The sequence below is a fragment of the Pagrus pagrus genome, assembly GCF_965226575.1.
Source record: "Pagrus pagrus genome assembly, chromosome: 22".
NCBI classification, from domain to species: Eukaryota; Metazoa; Chordata; class Actinopteri; order Spariformes; family Sparidae; genus Pagrus; species Pagrus pagrus.
In genome coordinates this window covers 8,966,915-8,984,961 of record NC_140204.1, presented here as the reverse complement: position 1 = coordinate 8,984,961, position 18,047 = coordinate 8,966,915, and the positions used below count along the sequence as shown (strand labels likewise).

Here is an 18,047-nt window from a genome sequence, read left to right as displayed (position 1 = left end):
AAGAGAGAGGTATTCAGCCAGGCTGTAGTGGATGAGGAAATAGATTGTCTACCTAATAAAATAAAATAACATTATGTCTTCAGGGGGAGAGTCAACAGGGAAGATGAGTAACTCCAGGAAACGACCCCTGGAGGAAGGGAAAGCTGCATCAGAGAAGAGGAAAGCAAAATGTAATAAAGACTGATAATAACATACTCCTGTCATAATCTAACACTTATAAATGAATGAAGATGGTGTAATGACACTGTGTTTTTATGTCTTTGAAGTGACTCAGCCACAGAGACTTCATAATGGCCTTTATAATCAAGGAAACACATGTTACCTCAACAGTGTCCTGCAAGTTCTCTTCATGGCGACGGATTTCCACGACAGGTTTGAAACAGCTGTTTGTATCTGTAGCAAAGTTGCAAGACAATTATGACAAGTGTTAACGGAGAGCATTTTGTAGAGTGATACATCAGCTTTAATTTAAGGTTCTTCATGTGAGGTTACAGGTTTCTCTAGTTCTCTAACATTAGAAAACATATACATGCTGGTAGTTTCCAAAGCTTGGGTCCAATCCAATGAACTACCCTCTCCCCAAAGGTTGGATTTAAAGATCACAGACAAGGAGCTGAGGAACATCTTTGAAAAACTGAAGGAAACAACATGTGGAACAGAAAACATTGCAAAAGCTTTGGAGATTGAAAATGGTAAGTTGACCAGTGATCGATAGGACAAAGGACGGTCATATAGCAGCTGTAGATTAACTGAAATGCTTTGGTTGATTGAGTATACTGATCTCTCATGAATCATTCTGCAGTTAATCAACAACGTGATGCTGCTGAATGCCTGGAGTTGATTTTGCACAAGGTCAGCCCACGGGCCTCTAAGGTGAGCACTTAGTAAAGCAAAAGTGTAAGTAACAAGTCAATAAATGTGAATGTTGTGTTGTAACTGATATATCTTTCTCAAGGTTTTCCAAGGACAGCAGACATACACAACAAAGTGCTCCAAAGATCACGTCATCAATGAAGAGACGAATCCATTCTGGACTCTTCCACTGCCACTGAAAGCATCCGAGGATTCAACCTTCAGCGTGGTGAGCAGATAGTTCAGAGTCAAGAAGTCTGGAAGGAGGGAAATTAAATAAATACAGTGTTTGTAATGTTTGCATTGTTTAGCACAAATGTGAGTAGCATAGAGCCAGTCTGTCTGCTCTATCTAATGATACCAGCTTACACAGACAATGAATGGGAAAGTGGCTGCTATCTATACCAAAAGTTCAGTGTGCTTTTTAATTAATGCAACGATTGTGTTTCTACAGGAAGGAGGCTTTCAGAGTATTTTCCAGACAAAAACATTCAGTGGAGACAACATGGTGTACTGCAACGAATGTAAAAAGAAAAGAGACGCGACCAGTGTAAGTTTCCATCAACTATGACTTGAACAAATGTTTTCAGGGGGTTGTTGCAGGAAAAATGTCTGATTTCACATGAGCTTTTCACATTGCTTTTTGCAATGAAATAGCAGGAGCAAGAGAAAATTGTTTGGTAACCCATATATATGGCTCATCGGTTTGCACAGACATTGGTGGAACCCATTGGAAACCAAGATGATTGGTAAAATATGCCGGAAAGTGGCTGTGATTTTACAATATTGCGAGGTTGTTCAGAATTCTCGTGGGATTGGATTAATTGCAGCGTCGCAAAACCTTTTGAATGTGTGTTTACAATCGTGTTTTTTAGGGATGTGAGATGACAGAGTTCCCTCGGAACATGATTCTTCTCCTCAAGAGGTTTGACGTTGACTTAAGCACCATGTCGCACTTCAAATCAGACTGCTGCGTGGAAGTGCCATGTGAATTACAGCTGAAGGCAAGGAAAAGTCATTTTTATATGTAGTTTTCGTTTGAATGGTCTTAGTTGCTTTTAAAACATTTTCATGTACCTGACTGTGCTCTTCATTGCAGAACAAGACGTACAGACTGTATGGGATGGTGAATCACACGGGCGGTCTCAGAGGTGGACATTACACAGCCACCATCCTGTCCAAAGAGGACGACACCTGGTATGAGTTTGATGATGCTGATGTCAGAAAGGTGAGGGCCAATTTAACTCATCCATCAGTTTGACAAACGTCATAAAAACATGTAATTATAAACAGATGTTTGTTGAACGTTGCTCTTGTTGTTGCAGGTGAAAGAACAACCATTTGCACAAACCAGGACTCACAAGTATGTTCGATTATTTTCTATTTAATCAAGTCTGACATATGTGACGAAACAATCTTAGCACAAGGTGTCAGAGCTTTCCACTGCTTCATAAAGTCTTCAGCAGATAGGGTATGTTTGTGCAGTTTTAAAGGAATAGTGAAAATCTCTGGCCATATTCTCTAAATAACACGTCTAAAGTTGCTGAGAAAATCATGTGATATGATTGAAAGCTTCAGAACAGCTAAACTGTTAAATGGACCTTGTGGTGACATTGTAATGTCAAATTCTCAATGTATGTTCTCAACTTTTTGCTGCTTTGTGCAAACAATAACTTCAATGTGCCTGTTCAACAGTTCCCGCACTGCGTATCTGCTCTTGTACAGAGGTAAGATCACAAACGTGCATCAAGAAATCTTCAAAGCATGTAACATTTACAGATAATTAATCAATGTATGACTTTTCTTCTACTTGAAGCCTCAAGGAGTCAGAGAGACGAGGGGAGAGAACGACAGGATGAAACTGGTCATCTGGATCAACAGACGGGACACAAAGTGGAGCACAAAGGAAGATTCAGGGAAAGTGCAGGTGATAAAGAAAACAGACGAGCTCAAGGGAGTCGAGAACAGACGAGAAAAGACAGGAACAAAGAGTCATTCAGCCATCGCTACAGAGGAGAGGATGGTCATCCAGAGCATGAAAAGAAAGCTTCAAGCTTCACCAGGGACCAGCACAGGGCCCCAGCAGAAGATGTTTTCCTCCTTAAAAAACAAACCACAGCCTACTCCAGTAAACAACACCCGGACAGTCGGACAAAGTCAGATAAGTGGATACAAATGAGCAAAAAAGAGGAAGGTGAGTTGAAAAAGTCTGTGAATTGAATCCCTCTTCATTAAAAGTGTATGTTTGAGGAAAATAACGTGAATGTCTGACTTTCCCACCAGATGTGAATTCGGCGCAACCCTGTAAGAGTCCAGCTGACATCCTGAAGAATCCTCTTGTCATCGGTCTCATCGTTGTTGGTGTTGTTGTTGTTGCATTAATTGTGATCCTTTCTATTACTCTATCGACTCCGAGCCAACCTTGATAGAGAGAGCGGGGAGCCCATGATGTCAGCACTGGACGTGGGTTCAGAAATGTCAAACAGCAGCTTGATATCAAGATGACAGCTTTTAGTGTTATTCATCAACTGTGATTCTTAATGTTTGTATTCCACCCACCCAACTGAGTCTACCAGTGTATAACATGTAGAAATTTGAAACAACATCCTGCACATCAACAGTCTTTATCTCAGCCTCATGTTTCTGTGTGTTTTTTGTTGTCTCTTGTTTCTTGACGATCTCTATGTCTTTATTCATTCAGTTAAACTTATATTTATTTCATATTTTGTCATGTTTTGTCATTGGCGAGGGAAATTGTGATATCGAAGGGGCGTCTGATATCCTGACAGTAATCTGTGTGATGGTAAAGTGGTAGGGCATGGCGGCTCCGACGTGGGAGACCTGGGTTCAATCCCTGGCCGTCCCAGACTTCTCGCCAAGGTGGAACAGGCTCAAGGCGCCCATGGTGAAGACAATTGCATGTGCCACATGTATAAGAAACCCTGCAAATGTCTTCAAACAATATTTTTTTCTTTAAGACAGTCTCCATCATGCATAAAACATAAATGGATGTATATATGTGTGTTAGTAATGAATAAATAGATAAATATATAAGTGCCTGTGATGTTTTTGTTTTGGGGTTAGGGTTTGTTGGGTTAATGGTCATTGAGGCCATTGTGAAAAACAGTGTCCAGCTTCTGGATCCAGAGTCTTTCTGCCCTCTTTCTCTGCCGGCTGGTCCAGCGGTCATTGTTTTCTACCCCTGTGATGATTAAGTTATTGCTGGAGTGGGAGTCTGGTGAGGATGGTGTGCCCTGTTTCTCCGACGTAGTGTTCATTGCAGTTTTGATGAAAAAACAACTAAAAGCTCACATACAAATTAATGTTTTGTTTGAATGAAAATGACAATTTAGCCCAAAAAAAAGTTTTTATTGCCAGTGTTTGCTACAGATCACTGTGCTCCTCTGGGGCAGAGTGGATCCTGACGCTGCGGGAGCAACACTTCCTGTAAGACGCCACGACTGCAGCCAGGAAACACAGAGCGGCAGTGATGCAGAGCGCTGAGGCCCCAGCGAGCTCTGCAGGAGGTCTGAGCGGCGACCAGGTCTCGTTCTGGGCTGAGGTTAGAGTCTCATAGGGATCACTGAGTACACAGAAATGAAGTTAGTATGATTAAAGGCTACAGTGAAGGAAGAAGGCGCTTGTTAAAAGTCATACTTGCCTTGTGATAGAAGCAGGAAGTGGAATGACGTCACCTGAGGGAGGAGTGATGTCAGCGTAGAGACATAACCTCCTGTCAGGGCAGGAAACTAAACCCTGATATCCTTTTATCTGAGGGTTAAAACAGCAAAGACATCAAGATCAAGCATCATCGTCACATACACCTACACATCGTCCCTGATAAAACCCTTCTGATTCACAGTGAGGTGTAGTTCACATACAGTAGGCTACTGCATGTTGTTGTGTCACGTTACCTGAGTGGTGCCCCCTGCTGGACAGTCCACCCAATCAGAGCCAGACACCTGTATTTGGTATCTGTTCAGTCCGGCACACCTGTGTCTGTAACAGCGTCCCTCTACGGAGCTGTTGAACAAAATAAACTCACTGTGGTTCTGAAAGAAAGACATGTAGAGAAAGAAAGTCATGTTAAAAAGAAGAAAACAGTTGGTGACAAGCATTCACGCGCGAGCACTCACCTGTCTGGTCAGGCTGGAGAAGAAGCAACGGCTGTCGACGCCAAATATTTCCCCGCTCCAGTCCTCTTCAGCTGACCTCCAGGTATTTTCCTCTATCCAACATTCACTCTGAAGGACAGAAGGAAGAAGAGGGGGAAACATTGGTGCTGCAATGGGAAAAAATGGGAAAAATTGCAATGTAGGGTGCAAGAAATAGAAATAAACAGACATGTTTCTGCTTTAAAGAGCTGGAAAAAGGAAAAGTCCAGAGAAAAATGAGTAAAAGAGTTTCATTTGTTCTATAATCTGAAGAATATTGTTCGGTGAAGATGTTTTTGTATTAAATCACATGAGAGGAAATAAAACTTACTCCATTCTTGAGAGGTTTGTACACTTCACATCCCTCCAGGTATTCATCAGTCTGGCACTCCCCCTTGTGGAGGTGAAGATAATGACACCCAGATGCACTGAAAGGAAGGAGTAATGCAAACATTAGTGCTGGAAAAGAAAAAAGTGACCTCAGTAACAGAAGTTGCTGTGTATAAAACAAATACATAATTATAAATCAACCTGCCAGTGCAGAAGAAGGGCGAAGACTTGTCCCCGCAGGTTGACAGAGAACCAAACATGGCTCCCTCACCTACAAAAACACACGTTTATTGAATTATATATATTTTTTCTCCTGCAAACAATCTTAAGACACATGAGTCAGGTTGTCTTCTTCCTGTTTGCAATCATCCAGATGTTCCATGTACTTATTTTGATAAGTTTATCATCTTCATCTTCCTCACCGTCTCCCCAGACTAGACTCTGTGCCCGGCTCAGGTTGACACTGTACCAGCCTGTATCCTGCAGTGCAGCCAGGGTGACCGGGTCGATCCGAACTGTGGTGGGGTCCCCCAGCACCGCCGCCATGATGGAGCCCTGCAGGACCCTGGACTCCCAGTGAGAGGACGGTCTGCCTGGATCCTGAAGACAGAAAACTTGTACAGTAAGGAGAGCGCATGATAAATCATGATAAAAGGGGTTAGGCTGGAGCTGCTTGGTACCAGGTTCTCAAGCGGCGCTCCCAGCTCTGGGTCAGTGGATGCCAGGTGCTTCTGCAGGGCTGAGATGACGGACGGGGTGTAAATCCTCATCTGGCCCGATCCATCAGAGTGAGTCACTTTGCCTCGAGGAGAACAGGCAGCTCCAACTGGAGAACAATTGAAAGATTGCTCATCAATAGCTCTTTCTTCATAGCATCAAAGCCTTCCACATTTGCAAAAGAAGATGATTAATCCCAAAGTATAAAAGTAAAAAAAGTACATGTTTGTAATTCAAGAAATCATTTGTTTTTGTTGCCATAATAAATGCACACAACCCACAAGTAGATTCAGTTGTCCCTTGACAACTTCACACCCATTTATATTTAGATAATTACACTAAACAACCTAACAAATGAGTCAAAATCCACATTAAATCGATGTAATGCCTCTTAATGGACATAAAAAATATCAAACTGTGTTTAAAACCTGTAGAGGTGGACGAACAGTCTCTCCAGGTGTGGAAGAGATGTTTAGAGAAACCAAGCGCATGAAACAGCTCGTGGATCACAGTCTGGGAAACGAATGAGAGCACACGATTCAACACACGATTAAAACAATAATGTAAGTGTAATGATGAATGTTGTTGACGGTACCTGTACAGAAGCTTGGTGGCTGTACGTGGCTCCTGTCAGTCTGTCTCTGCAGATCACCACCACCCCAGCTACAGGTCGTCCATGGGTGTCCGTCTGGCAGTGGACGGCGTAGGCCAACACGTTAGGCTGAGGGGTGTTTCATTGTTACACTTTGTCAGTTTCTCTTCTTTAACTATTTAATTTCTATTCACTTCTCAGTTATGCTTTAAGATTCAGCGGCTCTCTACCTCGGCTCTACACTTGTCAGTGGCCTGTACGTGGAGGTACAGCAGGAAGTCGGTGTCGGGGAGTCCAGCGCCTTCAGGACGGAGCTCAGTCCTGCGAGGTGAATCAGCCTCGGGGTAAATATGACACCCAGCCAGGTGATCATCTGGGATCTGTTGATAACGAGGATAGCAAACAATGCGTAACATATTAGGTGCCGGATTACATTCCTGTAACAAAGTCGATCAGGCTGATGCTTACCGTCACATCCAGACAGGTCTCAGATCTGTAGTTGTTGCTGGCTCGACCACACCTGCAGGAAGAAAGCTGACTTTTTAATTAAGTTTCACAACATTTCTCCTTTATTTCACGGTGCCAAGTGAAAAGGAAGGGATGGGTGATCAAAAACAAGCTGACTATGCAATCTATATGAATTTCAGCAAGCATTTAAGTGCTGATATTCAATTTCACCTTGTTTTTATAAGTGATCATCTGCCAGACACCTTGTTTTCTACAAAATAGTCCAAAGGAGTGTGTTTCATGGGCTGAGGCCACACACACACACACACACACACACACACACGCACACACTATACATACACACCTGTTGTAGTTGGCAGTGCTTGAATTCCTCCAGAGAAACTTGCAGTATTTGTTGATGTCTCTGCTGAGCAGCAACGGACCCGTCCCTCTGTCCACTGTTAAAGGTCGACAGTTCATTATTGTGCATTTTAGTGTGTGTGTGTGTGTGTGTGTGTGTGTGTGTGTGTGTGTGTGTGTGTGTGTGTGTGTGTGTGTGTGTGTGTCACCTGACAGTAAAGAAGACACCATCCTCACGGCCTCCTCCACCGCTGCCGCCACTCTCTCCTCCTCAGCCTCTGATAGGTTGTTGCTCTCCTTCGGAATCCAGCTCCGGATCCTGATTGGCTGTGGTGAGGTGGGAGTGGGCGGGGTTATCTTTCTCAGGCTTCTCCTGTGCCTCACTGACCGGCCATGCAGGGGTGATGCCCTCCATCCTGGATTATTGGTTTGCTGCCCAGCCTGGGCTCCGGGTCTGGGTGGGCCGTCTGGGTGGACGGGTGCAGCTCGGACCACCCCGTTCTGAGCCTGGACCTCATCAAAGATGCACTTCTGCAGGGCTCCGGGGAACTCCACAACCACCGTCACCATCACCGCCAGCATCCCCACCCAGAGTCTCTGGGATGGAGGTAAAACCATAATTATAGGTGGGACCTGTGTCAGGGTCACAGCGAGGAGGATGATGAGCTGTTAGACATTCTGGTTTGAGGAGCTTTGCTGAGCTGCAGGATACGTTCAGTCGTGGCTGTGTACATCAAACTAACAGAAACACCCTTTACAGTTAAATATATACATTTAGATCATGCTCAGGTGTAAAAGCTAAGGTTCAGATTGTAACATCTGTTGTAGCATCTGTCCTTCAGTTGTAGCATTTTATTTCCGCCATTGTTCCTAAAAAATCTGCAGCCACACACCAGTTTGTTTCTGTTTAATGTGCTTCGACAGATAATCATGGAGTAGAAAGAAGAAAGCATGACACATGGACTGCTTTTTCATACGTCAGGGGACTAATTTATCTAATCTTTGCGGGTCTTTAGACCACAGTGGAAACAGACAATGATGGGCTGTAGGAAACTTTCAGTTCTATGAATGTGAAATGTAATTAAAGGGTGTACTTTGACAGCCAATGAGGTCACTGTAAAAGTGGATGTAATGTACTGTAATCGCAAACTTTCGATGGATATAAAAAACATTAAAAACAAAATAAGCTCATATGTTTTCATTGTCATCTCGCAGGCCGAATCAAAGGTAATTATGGGCAAATTTTAGCCCACTTTGAACGACTCTGCCACAAGGATTAAGGCCATGTAACTGCTGGAGTGGCTGTGAAATGTAGTGAATTTGAGCTCCAATTATCACTTTCCTGCAGCAATTATCCATCAGTTTAATCAACTCTCTGTTCTTTGTAATTACCTTGTAGGTGATTGCAACCTCAGTCCATCCATGTAGTCACAATCTTCAGTGGCAACCAGTCATCCTGCACACCGGAGTGATGATCTGAGCCTCTGCTTTCCTTCCACTAAAGGAGCTCTCTCAGAGTCATGTCTGAATTTCCATAGGACTTTTGAATACAAAGCACAATGACTCTGACATCACTGAGGCTCAGGTGTGTTTTCTTACAGTATTTTGCTCCCCCAACCCCACCCCCAACACACAAACACACACAAAACACCTAAAAGTGCAAATTGTTTAATCTCAGCCACATTTTTACTTATATACAGTGAAATTGACCCTAATAAACCATAAAATCACTTTCTCTCTGCAAATTTAAAACTTCCGGCTACTCCACATCGACCCTAATACATTCAACGAAGCTAAACAGAACTTTAGAGCAGAAAAAAAAAAAAGTAACTTGCCGAAATAAAAACACCATAGAATGTACAATAATACAAATGGCACACCACAAGTCTGTTGTGTCAAAAATATGACAGAATGCGATCGATTCCCCTCAAGGGTTGAAGATTCAAGTTGAGGTCGTTTTGTGAATACCCCCCTTTTCATCACCGGGGCGCCTCATCTTCCTGTGCACACTACACACACACGCACACACACACATACACATCCCTAAATCAGGCACCAAAGAGATTGTCTTTTGACACGTTTTGCTTGTAGATTACATACATTCATTTGAAGAGTGAACACGCAGTTATGTTGCGATCGATGTGCACTAAAATAGGGGTCCCGAAAAGTTATTGCCAGCTTGCAGAGTAGACATGCAGTTTGTTTTTGTTTTTTTAATAATAAAGCGACTGATGTGTCAATGCGTGCTATGGTGTGAGAAAACATGTGCCTCTGTGTGTTTTGGTGTGCAGTGTGTATCATCGAAACCTCGTCGAGCTACCACCTACAGGAATCTCCTCAAAAGGCACTTAAATAGGGGAAATGATTCTTCTTTTTTATATATAATCATCTGTGATATTACATGACACTGGATGCAGAAGTACGTGGACACGATCCACATCTACAGACACGCTCCGCCGTCAAATGTAAGACTAAAACGCAAATGCATTCACACAGTCATACAAACACAATATCTTCCATCACGTCGTCTAAAAACTCTAATCATTCAACCTGACAGTAGCCTGCCTCAGTTTCTGGATAGGGAAGATTCTTCTGTGCAAAAGTTTACCTTCAACGTGCAGCCTGGCATTCATTAAGTGCACATCCGATACTCACCTACACTTCCTGTCAAACATACGTCAGCCATGCTGCTCGGCTAAAACTTTCTCAAGGTCTTTTTCTAAAAAAAAAAAAAGAAATATGGTCGAATACTTTGATTCCATAAGTCAACAAATCCAACTCAATTTCAAAAAGGCACCAGACTTGCACAGTGAGGGTGAGTCTCGCTCCTGTGCTGAAGTTCAAACAAACGTGGAAAGACTGGGTTTCAGTTTTCATCAGTGAGAAGATAAAGGAGGGGTGAGGGCTGGTGTGTGGGGTGGGGAAGTCATTCAGGTGAGCATGGGTACATCATCCTCTGAAGTGGTGTCCTCAGACAGGGGGATAAGCAGCACGTCGTCATCGGATGAGGACGAGGAGGAGGAGAAAGAAGGGGAGGCGGAGAGGGGCATGGAGTTGGTGGAGGAGGAGGGCGAAGCTCTGAAGAGGGAGATGCTCAGGCCCAGCGTGTGGAAGATGGAGGCCAGAGAGGGGCTGCTCGGGGGGACGGCGACAGGAGGAGTGTTGGGGGTGGCCGAGGATGGAGCTGGGGGAGCGTACGGAGGTGGAGGTGGGGACGCGACAGGCGGTGGCAGAAGAGGAGGTGGTGCTCCCTGTTGCTGCTGCTGCTGCTGCTGCTGCTGCTGCTGCTGCTGCTGCTCCGTCTGAGCCAACAAGCCAAGTTTCTGAGGCACCGGCTGGTTGACCGCCTCCACGGCCGACGAGGAGCTCGTGGGAGTGGAGTGAGTCGGTTCCTGGCCAGAAGGAGCGGCGTCCGACTGCTGCTGGGCGGAGCTCGACGTCTGACTCGGCCTGGAGGGAGGTCTGGGGATTAGGCCCCATCTCCTCATGCGACGGACGGCCCGGCGGACGAATCGGGGCCTGCGTCTGCGGTGCGGGGAGTTGGCGGCGTCCTGACGAAGCAGTTGGAGAATTCCTCTCAGAGAAAGAGACGAGGTCTGAGGAGGAGTGTGAAAAGAAATGGAGAGCAGAAAAGAGCAAGTCAGTTAAAATACCTTCTGCACCTTAACAAATCATTTGAAACACAAAACTTGGAGTCGAGTTGAAGGTGCGAGTTTGTATCTTTGATCCCATCAGACAGTCCAGGCTGTGTTTTACACACTTAATCCCTCCTCTTCCTCCTCCTCCTCTACCTCAGCTGTCAACACCAACTAATAACAAAGCACCTCAGTGTGAACCTGCATGGTAACAGCACATTAGCTCTATCTTAACAAGTCTGCCTACTTCAGTCCACACAGCCTACTTAATACGGCTGCTAACATAGAGGACATGGCTTAAAGACAGGGCTGACTATAGATGACCGTGAGATGAGCATCTCTGTGGCCTCTTCCCAGGAATGAACAGAACAGGCTTTGACAGCTTTAAGAGTAAAATTCAAGCACTTTCAAGGTACCTAAACCGACAATTTGCAGAATCTCAATGCATTTAATACCACATCTTAATTGTTACTATAAATGGAAGGGAGACAAATAAAGTCTACAGAATTGCTTTATACCAATAGTACTCAATGTATATCATCACTTTGTTTCATTTACCAGCTGTTAACATTAACTTGTAGTGGACTAAAAAAACGTAAACAATGTGCTTCACTGCAGGCAGTTTACAGTTCGTGTGGCGCCCTTTTCTCTCACCTCGTTGGGGTTTTCTGTAGGGAAGTCCTCCACTGGCGGGATGATCCCCTGAGCAATCAGCTGACCGTAGGAGGGAGGAGCCTGCTGCTGGATCAGCTCTGCTTCCTGGCGGCTGATTGGAGCAAACAAGCTGCCGGAAAACAGACGCGTTAAAATCGCATTCACGCTCAAACACTTCCAATTTGCTTGAGACTGTTGGAACACTTTGTTTCTTGTTGTGAAGCACTTGATGCATCTTTTTTATATATTTATTATCTTTTATAACTAACTCATACGTGGTTTTGTTATACGATAACTAAGGTTTTTACTTCATCAGAAAAGGTGCTGTGTGTGTACTTTTTGGAAGGGTAAACATGACATAACCCACTCTGGCTGAGACAAATTGCACGTGGGAAGCTCACACTTTACAACAACCCGGTAGTTCTTGTTTTTCTCATTAAAAAGAGAGAAGTACGCAGTGTACTGGCTGCGTTGTGAGAGGCTCTGCTCTGTGTTCGAGAGGTGCTGTCTGCTAGTGCTGGCAACAACTGAAGCTAGTAGTAAGACAAACAACTCGTGACTCACTATGTCACATTATTTGCACAAAACTCGGCAGAAGAAGAAGAAGAAGAAGCCAAGTCACAGGAAATCCTTTGCTTACAGCAGAGACAAGATGTACTAAACAGTTACCTGTACTCCCTGGTCCGCAGCGAGTACAGTTTACAGGTGCAGCCCATAGCGATGACCAACAGAAGCCCGCAGACCAGGCTGCCCACTGTTGCCGCGGTGATGACCTTGCGGGGCAGGATGACGGTGCAGTTGAGTTCGTCCGTGCCGTCCTTACAGTCCACCTGGCCGTCGCAGCGCCAGCTCTCAAACACACACCTGCAGACGGAACAATGGGGCGTTTGTGTGTCAGAGCGTCCAGAAATAACTCAGGAGAGACTCAGTTTCACATGAAGCTGCATGCTGAGCATTGTAGTAAAACCACAAGGTGCAGTCTTACAGCACATGCTCAGATACTGTAAGAGTGTATTCAACTGGCTGAAGAGATGTTATGTTTGAATCATTTCATCAAAAGATGTATACAATACATCAAACAGTTAACCATGGGTTTTATACAAATATTGATTTACAATGCAGTGATTTAGGCCCATGGGATGAGTCTTAATTGGTTTATTATTTATTCAGGTTCTCTTTTTTGAGCTACATGAGCCCAGAATGGGTCAATGTAAGTCCTAATTTTCAGTTATTCTTTAATTAAATCAGCTATGTACACATTTAGCTAATGGAAATGGAAACATAAGACAGACTCAGTGCTTGCCTTTAGATTTACTGTCTCGATTTGATTTGACATTGCAGTTACAATATCAGTTTTGCTTAAACCCTAGGGTTGCAACAATTTTTTTTCTTCTTCAATTAATCTTTGTTATTTTTTTGATTAACCAAATACTTGTTTGGTCTATAAAATGTCAGACTAGTGTTTTCCTAGTGAGGACAAGATGACGTCCTCAAATGTCTAATTTTGTCCACAAACTAAAGACATTCAGTTCATGTCACAGAGTAAAGAAACCAGGAAATATTCAGGAACATTTACGAACCGTTTATCAAAGTTTACCAATAAGTCAATGATTGAAAATCGAGTCCTACTACACAATATATTTCAGAAAAATCCATTTTAACTCTTAGACAGTCACATTTCTGACTCACCCTCTGACTCACACTTTATAACAAAGACACACCTAGCCCTGATAATTAACAAACCCGACCACAATAAAGACACACAGTCATAAAAACAAAACAAGAGTAGTCGAAGAGCTACAAAATGCATCTTGAAGAGAGACTGTTTTGTTGACTGCCGCTTCCAAGGTCAAGAACAAAGACCTGAACATGAACTTTTTAGTCAAATTGGGTGAGTCTGAGGTGCTCATAAAGTCTCTCAGTAAAATAAAGACTGTGTGATACGCTCTGGAAAAGCACCTAAATGGACCTTGAAGTAAGATTGTTTGTTCTCAAAGTCAAGAATGAACTTTGAATCTCTTAAACCTGAGAACAAAAATGTCCTCTCTGAGCCAGAGACTCTCTTAAACACTGACCTGTCGCTGTCACAATGAAAGGTCCCTGGCTGACACACGGTGCAGTCCCTCTCGTCGCTGCCGTCAGCACAGTACAGCTGGTAGTTGCATCTCTCTGTGACCGGGTAACACACCGGCCTACTAGCGAAGTGACTGGACGCCACCGCTCTCTGCCCTGCTACCCCGCAGGCAAACTGGTTCAGACTACAGCCCCTGCAGCCCTCCTCATCCTTCCCCGTCTCGGGACAGTCCCACTTCCCGTCACAGCGCTGCTCCTGGGTAAAGCAGCCTCCTGCTGCTCCCCCACAACGACCCTCCCAAGGGGGGCAGTATGTGCCAACGTGGAACGTGGCGTTGAATCCGCTTCCCTCCGAGCTCGGAAGAGTCTCGTAGGTCAATGACAGCAGGCCAGTGTGGGATTCAACTTGGACTGATTTGTAATTGGAGGCGCTGGTGATCTGTCGAAATGCAGAAAGGGAACATCATGTCAACAAAACGCCTTTTAAAATACTGAAAACATTTATGCTTTAATTAAAATTTGGAGAGATTTCTGAATCGGAAACTCACAATTTTAATAACGTCTCCTTTGCCTTGCTCTCTATTGTACACGGTTAGTCTGTCCCCGGGCCCCAGCACCAGCTGCTGCAGGTCCAGTCTCAGCGGCCTCGAGTCCTGAGGGTCCAGAGTCCAGACACAGTACATTGCAGGACCCCGGATGGCTGGAGGGGAGAAGGTTCCATAGAAGGTCTGGAGCAGCCCTCCACAGGGCCACTCAATGGGAGTAGGCGTCACAGCGTTCACCCTCTGAGTCTGAGGCTGCTCCTGATCCACCTGGGCCTCCTCCTCCGCCCTCTCCTTCAGCAGCGCCCACAGATCAGACTCCATATCTCTGTCGGGTGACTTATCTGCAACCATACGTCTCTCAGAGTCCCTATCGTTTTTCCTCTCTACATACGTCTCTGTTTTTTTCTCTTCTTCATCTGTGCTGCCAAACTTTGGGGGTTCTGTGGTTTCTGCGTCTGCATCGCAGCCCTGCTCATCGCTGCCTAGGCCAGCACCTTCACCGAGACACTCCACCTGACCGTTACAGCGCCAAGAGAGAGGAAGGCAGTGGCCCCCGAGGCACTCAAAGGATGTTACTGGGCATTCACCAGAGTCTGGAAGTATAGAAATAAAATGAAATTAAGATGTTGATTTAATTCCTTTCAAAATTTCCATAAAAAGATACAAATGAAAAGAAAATAACACCCTGCTCTCGTACCTCTGGCGAAATTCAACAGAAAAGATGACACAGGAAACAGATGTGGGAGGAAGTGGTGTGTCACTGTGATGTTTCCACCAGGAAACTCCATCGGTTGTGGCAACTTGGAGCCACAAAGTACAAATGGCTCACCACCAGCTGATGATTTTATAGATACCCATTCCTTCCTACACCGGGCTGAGAACTGGGAGAAGCTGGGAAAGGATTTAAAGTAAAGATCAGTGAGATGAGAAGCCTATTAACAAAGAAGATGAATTGTCTACTGTTATAAAATGTTGACATTTTGAGTAATGAGAATTAAATAACCTGTCCTGCATATCGATATGTAGTAATATGCAGGACAGGTTATTTAATTCTGACATTAATGTGATCAAGTTTTTTGTTCAATCTGGTATTTGGTGTGCTGAATTATCCAAAAACAAACCCCCATGTCTGACTGTTTTATCTATGAACAGTTTCTCAACTGTTTAATCCGTATTACATCCTCACCACAGAACACTATGGGGCAAGACTGGGTCCAATACTTGCTGTTGCAATACTTTTTTGTGTTGCAAAACATTCAATAATGTTCATATTTACATGATAATCAGTTAAATTCAGTGCATTTTTAAGATTGTATACAGCATCTGATTTACAGTTTACACATTTTAGAAACAAGCCTCAAAGCAGCATCTTTACCTGAGAACTATAGGTTCTCCCTCAGAACCCTTAATGACCCAGCAGTCATAGGTGGAACCGAAGCGGTAGGACCAGCTGTGGTAAGCAGAACTCCTGATCTCTCCGACTTTAGTGTCCAAGACTTGGAGGGCATGCCCACAGCGGGCTGAGAAACAGCAAGACAAAGGCACAATTGTAAAGAAACCAAAATTAGATCCTGTTTATTTAAGCATTGTTAAAAAAAAATTACTATCTTTGCTTTAACCTTAACAATGTTAAGTACTGTTAATATGATCTGCTCAGGCTGATGTCAGTTTTCACCACTGTGACACATTAGACAAAAGTTTAACGAGAATGTGACATTAAAAAAAACCTTTGATGACATCAAAACATAAGAGCCATAAGTGCCAACAAGCTTGTCTCCTTACCAGAGCAGAGGGCAGGCTCAAAATGGCTGCATGCTGCAGAGGAAATAAGCAAAAACAAAACAGAGGTGTTTTATCTCCAGCAGAGATCGTAAAATGTTGTATGACATGAGAAGTGCAAACATAACCTTTGCTTGATAAACATTTAAAGAAGATACACAAACTGCCTCTTATGAATGTGTGTTTATTCACTCACCTGTTATGGTGAAAACTAGGAGGGCACAGAGGTTGTAAGTGACTGTCATTGTGGTAGTGAATCTCCTCTAAAATGTTGGTTGTTGTTTTGTTTTTTTTTAAATGAAACTTTAAAAAAAAATGTCAGAGAGGCGTCATTTTAGGTGGTTTTGTTCAGGAAGACTTCACCTGCAAATTGAGGAAGAGACGATAATTGAGATGCATGTTAGATCTGGCTGTGAAGAGTTAACTTTTAAGCCTCATTAAGTTATCGTTCTACTAGTTTGACAACAAATAGGACAGCTAACATAAACATCAAAACAGTTATTATCATAGTTATGGCCAAGTTAAGTATTAAAGTTAGGTACCAATGGGTCAAAAAGCCCATTTTAAAAACACAGTCTGCAACTGGGGACGCTTATCTTTTATTTTTTAGACATCAGCGGGAAAATTACTGTACACAAATTTAGTTGAAACATATAAGCCTTTATGTTATTACATCTTAATTCAGATTAGAGCCCTAACGATTGATCAATTAACCTTCCAGCTATTATAGTAATGGCAAACTATTCTGATGATCGATTACTTGATTTGAGTCATTTTTCTTTTCATTCTCTGATTCCAGCTTCTTAAATGTGAATATTTTCTGGTGTCTTTACTCCACAAGACTGTGAACTGAATAAAGACGTCATGTTGGGCTGTGGGAAAAACCCTGATCGACGTTTTTCACCTCAACTGCTCACCGATTACCAAGGAAGTTATCAACAGATTAATCAACAAAGAAAGTACTCATGAAGCCTTCATTCAGATAAAATAACTAGACTCCTGATCCATTTTGTAAACTTCTTATTTGTGTGGCACTTGACTTCAGACAATTTTTTTGATTTACCTTCTCAAGGGATATTATTTCCCAACATTTTTAAAACGTATTTATCAGATAAGGACTCAAAGAGTGAGGTGTTTTGCTCAGGAGCAGCTACTCTAGCCCTTAAAACAGTGTGCAATGCAGTAGTATCCATAATTAACCTAATATTGTTATATATCCGGGTAGGAAAACAATACGTGGGTCTCTTGAAGTTGACGTTGTTTTGATCTTGTATGTGTTTAATCACACACACACACACACACACACACACACAAAGCTATTTCCTTCCTCTAATCTGCTCGACAATGACGCCAGTAACGTTAGCATTTCCGAGATTAAGTCCTTGCCAAACAAATAGTTTCAAAGTCTACCTCTTATTTCGTAATGTAAAACTATGAGGATGCTCGAGCTCCTGTCGATAAACACCTCACTCTGTTCCCTACAATGATTACATAATATCCTAAGACAACGTTGCTAGATAGTTTCGCTTTGAAGGAGAAGAGGGTGAGCAGCTGCTCGCCTCCTTCAGTCACAAGAGCTTTAACAGCTAGCTTCCATCGAGCTAACTGCTAATGCTAACATCCTGACTTCGGTCTCGGTTTAGACGCTTTTTCTCGGCGGCGACACCGCAAAGAAATGTTTCCGAGAACGACACGGAGGGTTTAAGTACCCAAATGAATCACAACACGTAGGCCAGGAGCGGTAAAAACATGATTAAATGGTAAAAAAGGACAAGAGCCGAGTACGTTACCATGTCAGTCGGCCTTTCTTGTTGACAAGTTCTGAGCTACTTCCGTATATTTTAGCTCGTGACGCGAGGGGGCGGGGCTTAGCTGTTATTCTGCCATTCATGAAACTTCACTTTCGTTT

The 18,047-nt window shown here is 43.5% G+C and overlaps 2 protein-coding genes across 2 annotated transcripts; both read right to left on the bottom strand.

The window, feature by feature from the left end:
• Positions 1-4,222: 4,222 nt before the first annotated feature.
• Positions 4,223-8,112, bottom strand: cirop (ciliated left-right organizer metallopeptidase). Its single transcript, XM_084343970.1, has 14 exons — positions 7,662-8,112; positions 7,457-7,550; positions 7,114-7,165; positions 6,876-7,025; positions 6,649-6,774; positions 6,482-6,566; positions 6,017-6,162; positions 5,759-5,936; positions 5,538-5,607; positions 5,338-5,434; positions 4,989-5,096; positions 4,767-4,904; positions 4,514-4,623; positions 4,223-4,435 (listed from the first exon to the last, which is right to left on the bottom strand). Exons 1-14 carry the CDS (start codon positions 8,068-8,070, stop codon positions 4,237-4,239), a joined length of 1,962 nt encoding a protein of 653 aa, XP_084200096.1. The 5' UTR covers positions 8,071-8,112; the 3' UTR covers positions 4,223-4,236.
• Positions 8,113-9,104: 992 nt separating this feature from the next.
• lrp10 (low density lipoprotein receptor-related protein 10) lies at positions 9,105-17,964 on the bottom strand. Its single transcript, XM_084344732.1, has 10 exons — positions 17,929-17,964; positions 16,335-16,501; positions 16,142-16,174; positions 15,735-15,879; positions 15,057-15,250; positions 14,363-14,952; positions 13,817-14,253; positions 12,411-12,605; positions 11,742-11,871; positions 9,105-11,048 (listed from the first exon to the last, which is right to left on the bottom strand). Exons 2-10 carry the CDS (start codon positions 16,381-16,383, stop codon positions 10,383-10,385), a joined length of 2,439 nt encoding a protein of 812 aa, XP_084200858.1. The 5' UTR covers positions 16,384-16,501; positions 17,929-17,964; the 3' UTR covers positions 9,105-10,382.
• Positions 17,965-18,047: the final 83 nt, after the last annotated feature.

What these genes read in the sequence shown, in the direction of transcription:
- cirop (XM_084343970.1), bottom strand. Translation starts at nt 8,070, where the DNA reads ATGGTTTTACCTCCATCCCAGAGACTCTGGGTGGGGATGCTGGCGGTG. An exon ending in GGTGTCTTCTTTACTGTCAG is followed by an intron (nt 7,551 to 7,661) that starts GTGACACACACA and finishes GACCTTTAACAG; the next exon opens with TGGACAGAGGGACGGGTCCG. An exon ending in CAGCAGGGGGCACCACTCAG is followed by an intron (nt 4,624 to 4,766) that starts GTAACGTGACAC and finishes TTTAACCCTCAG; the next exon opens with ATAAAAGGATATCAGGGTTT.
- lrp10 (XM_084344732.1), bottom strand. Translation starts at nt 16,383, where the DNA reads ATGACAGTCACTTACAACCTCTGTGCCCTCCTAGTTTTCACCATAACA. An exon ending in TTTCATTGTGACAGCGACAG is followed by an intron (nt 12,606 to 13,816) that starts GTCAGTGTTTAA and finishes TTCCGTCTGCAG; the next exon opens with GTGTGTGTTTGAGAGCTGGC. An exon ending in CTACAGAAAACCCCAACGAG is followed by an intron (nt 11,049 to 11,741) that starts GTGAGAGAAAAG and finishes ACTCCTCCTCAG; the next exon opens with ACCTCGTCTCTTTCTCTGAG.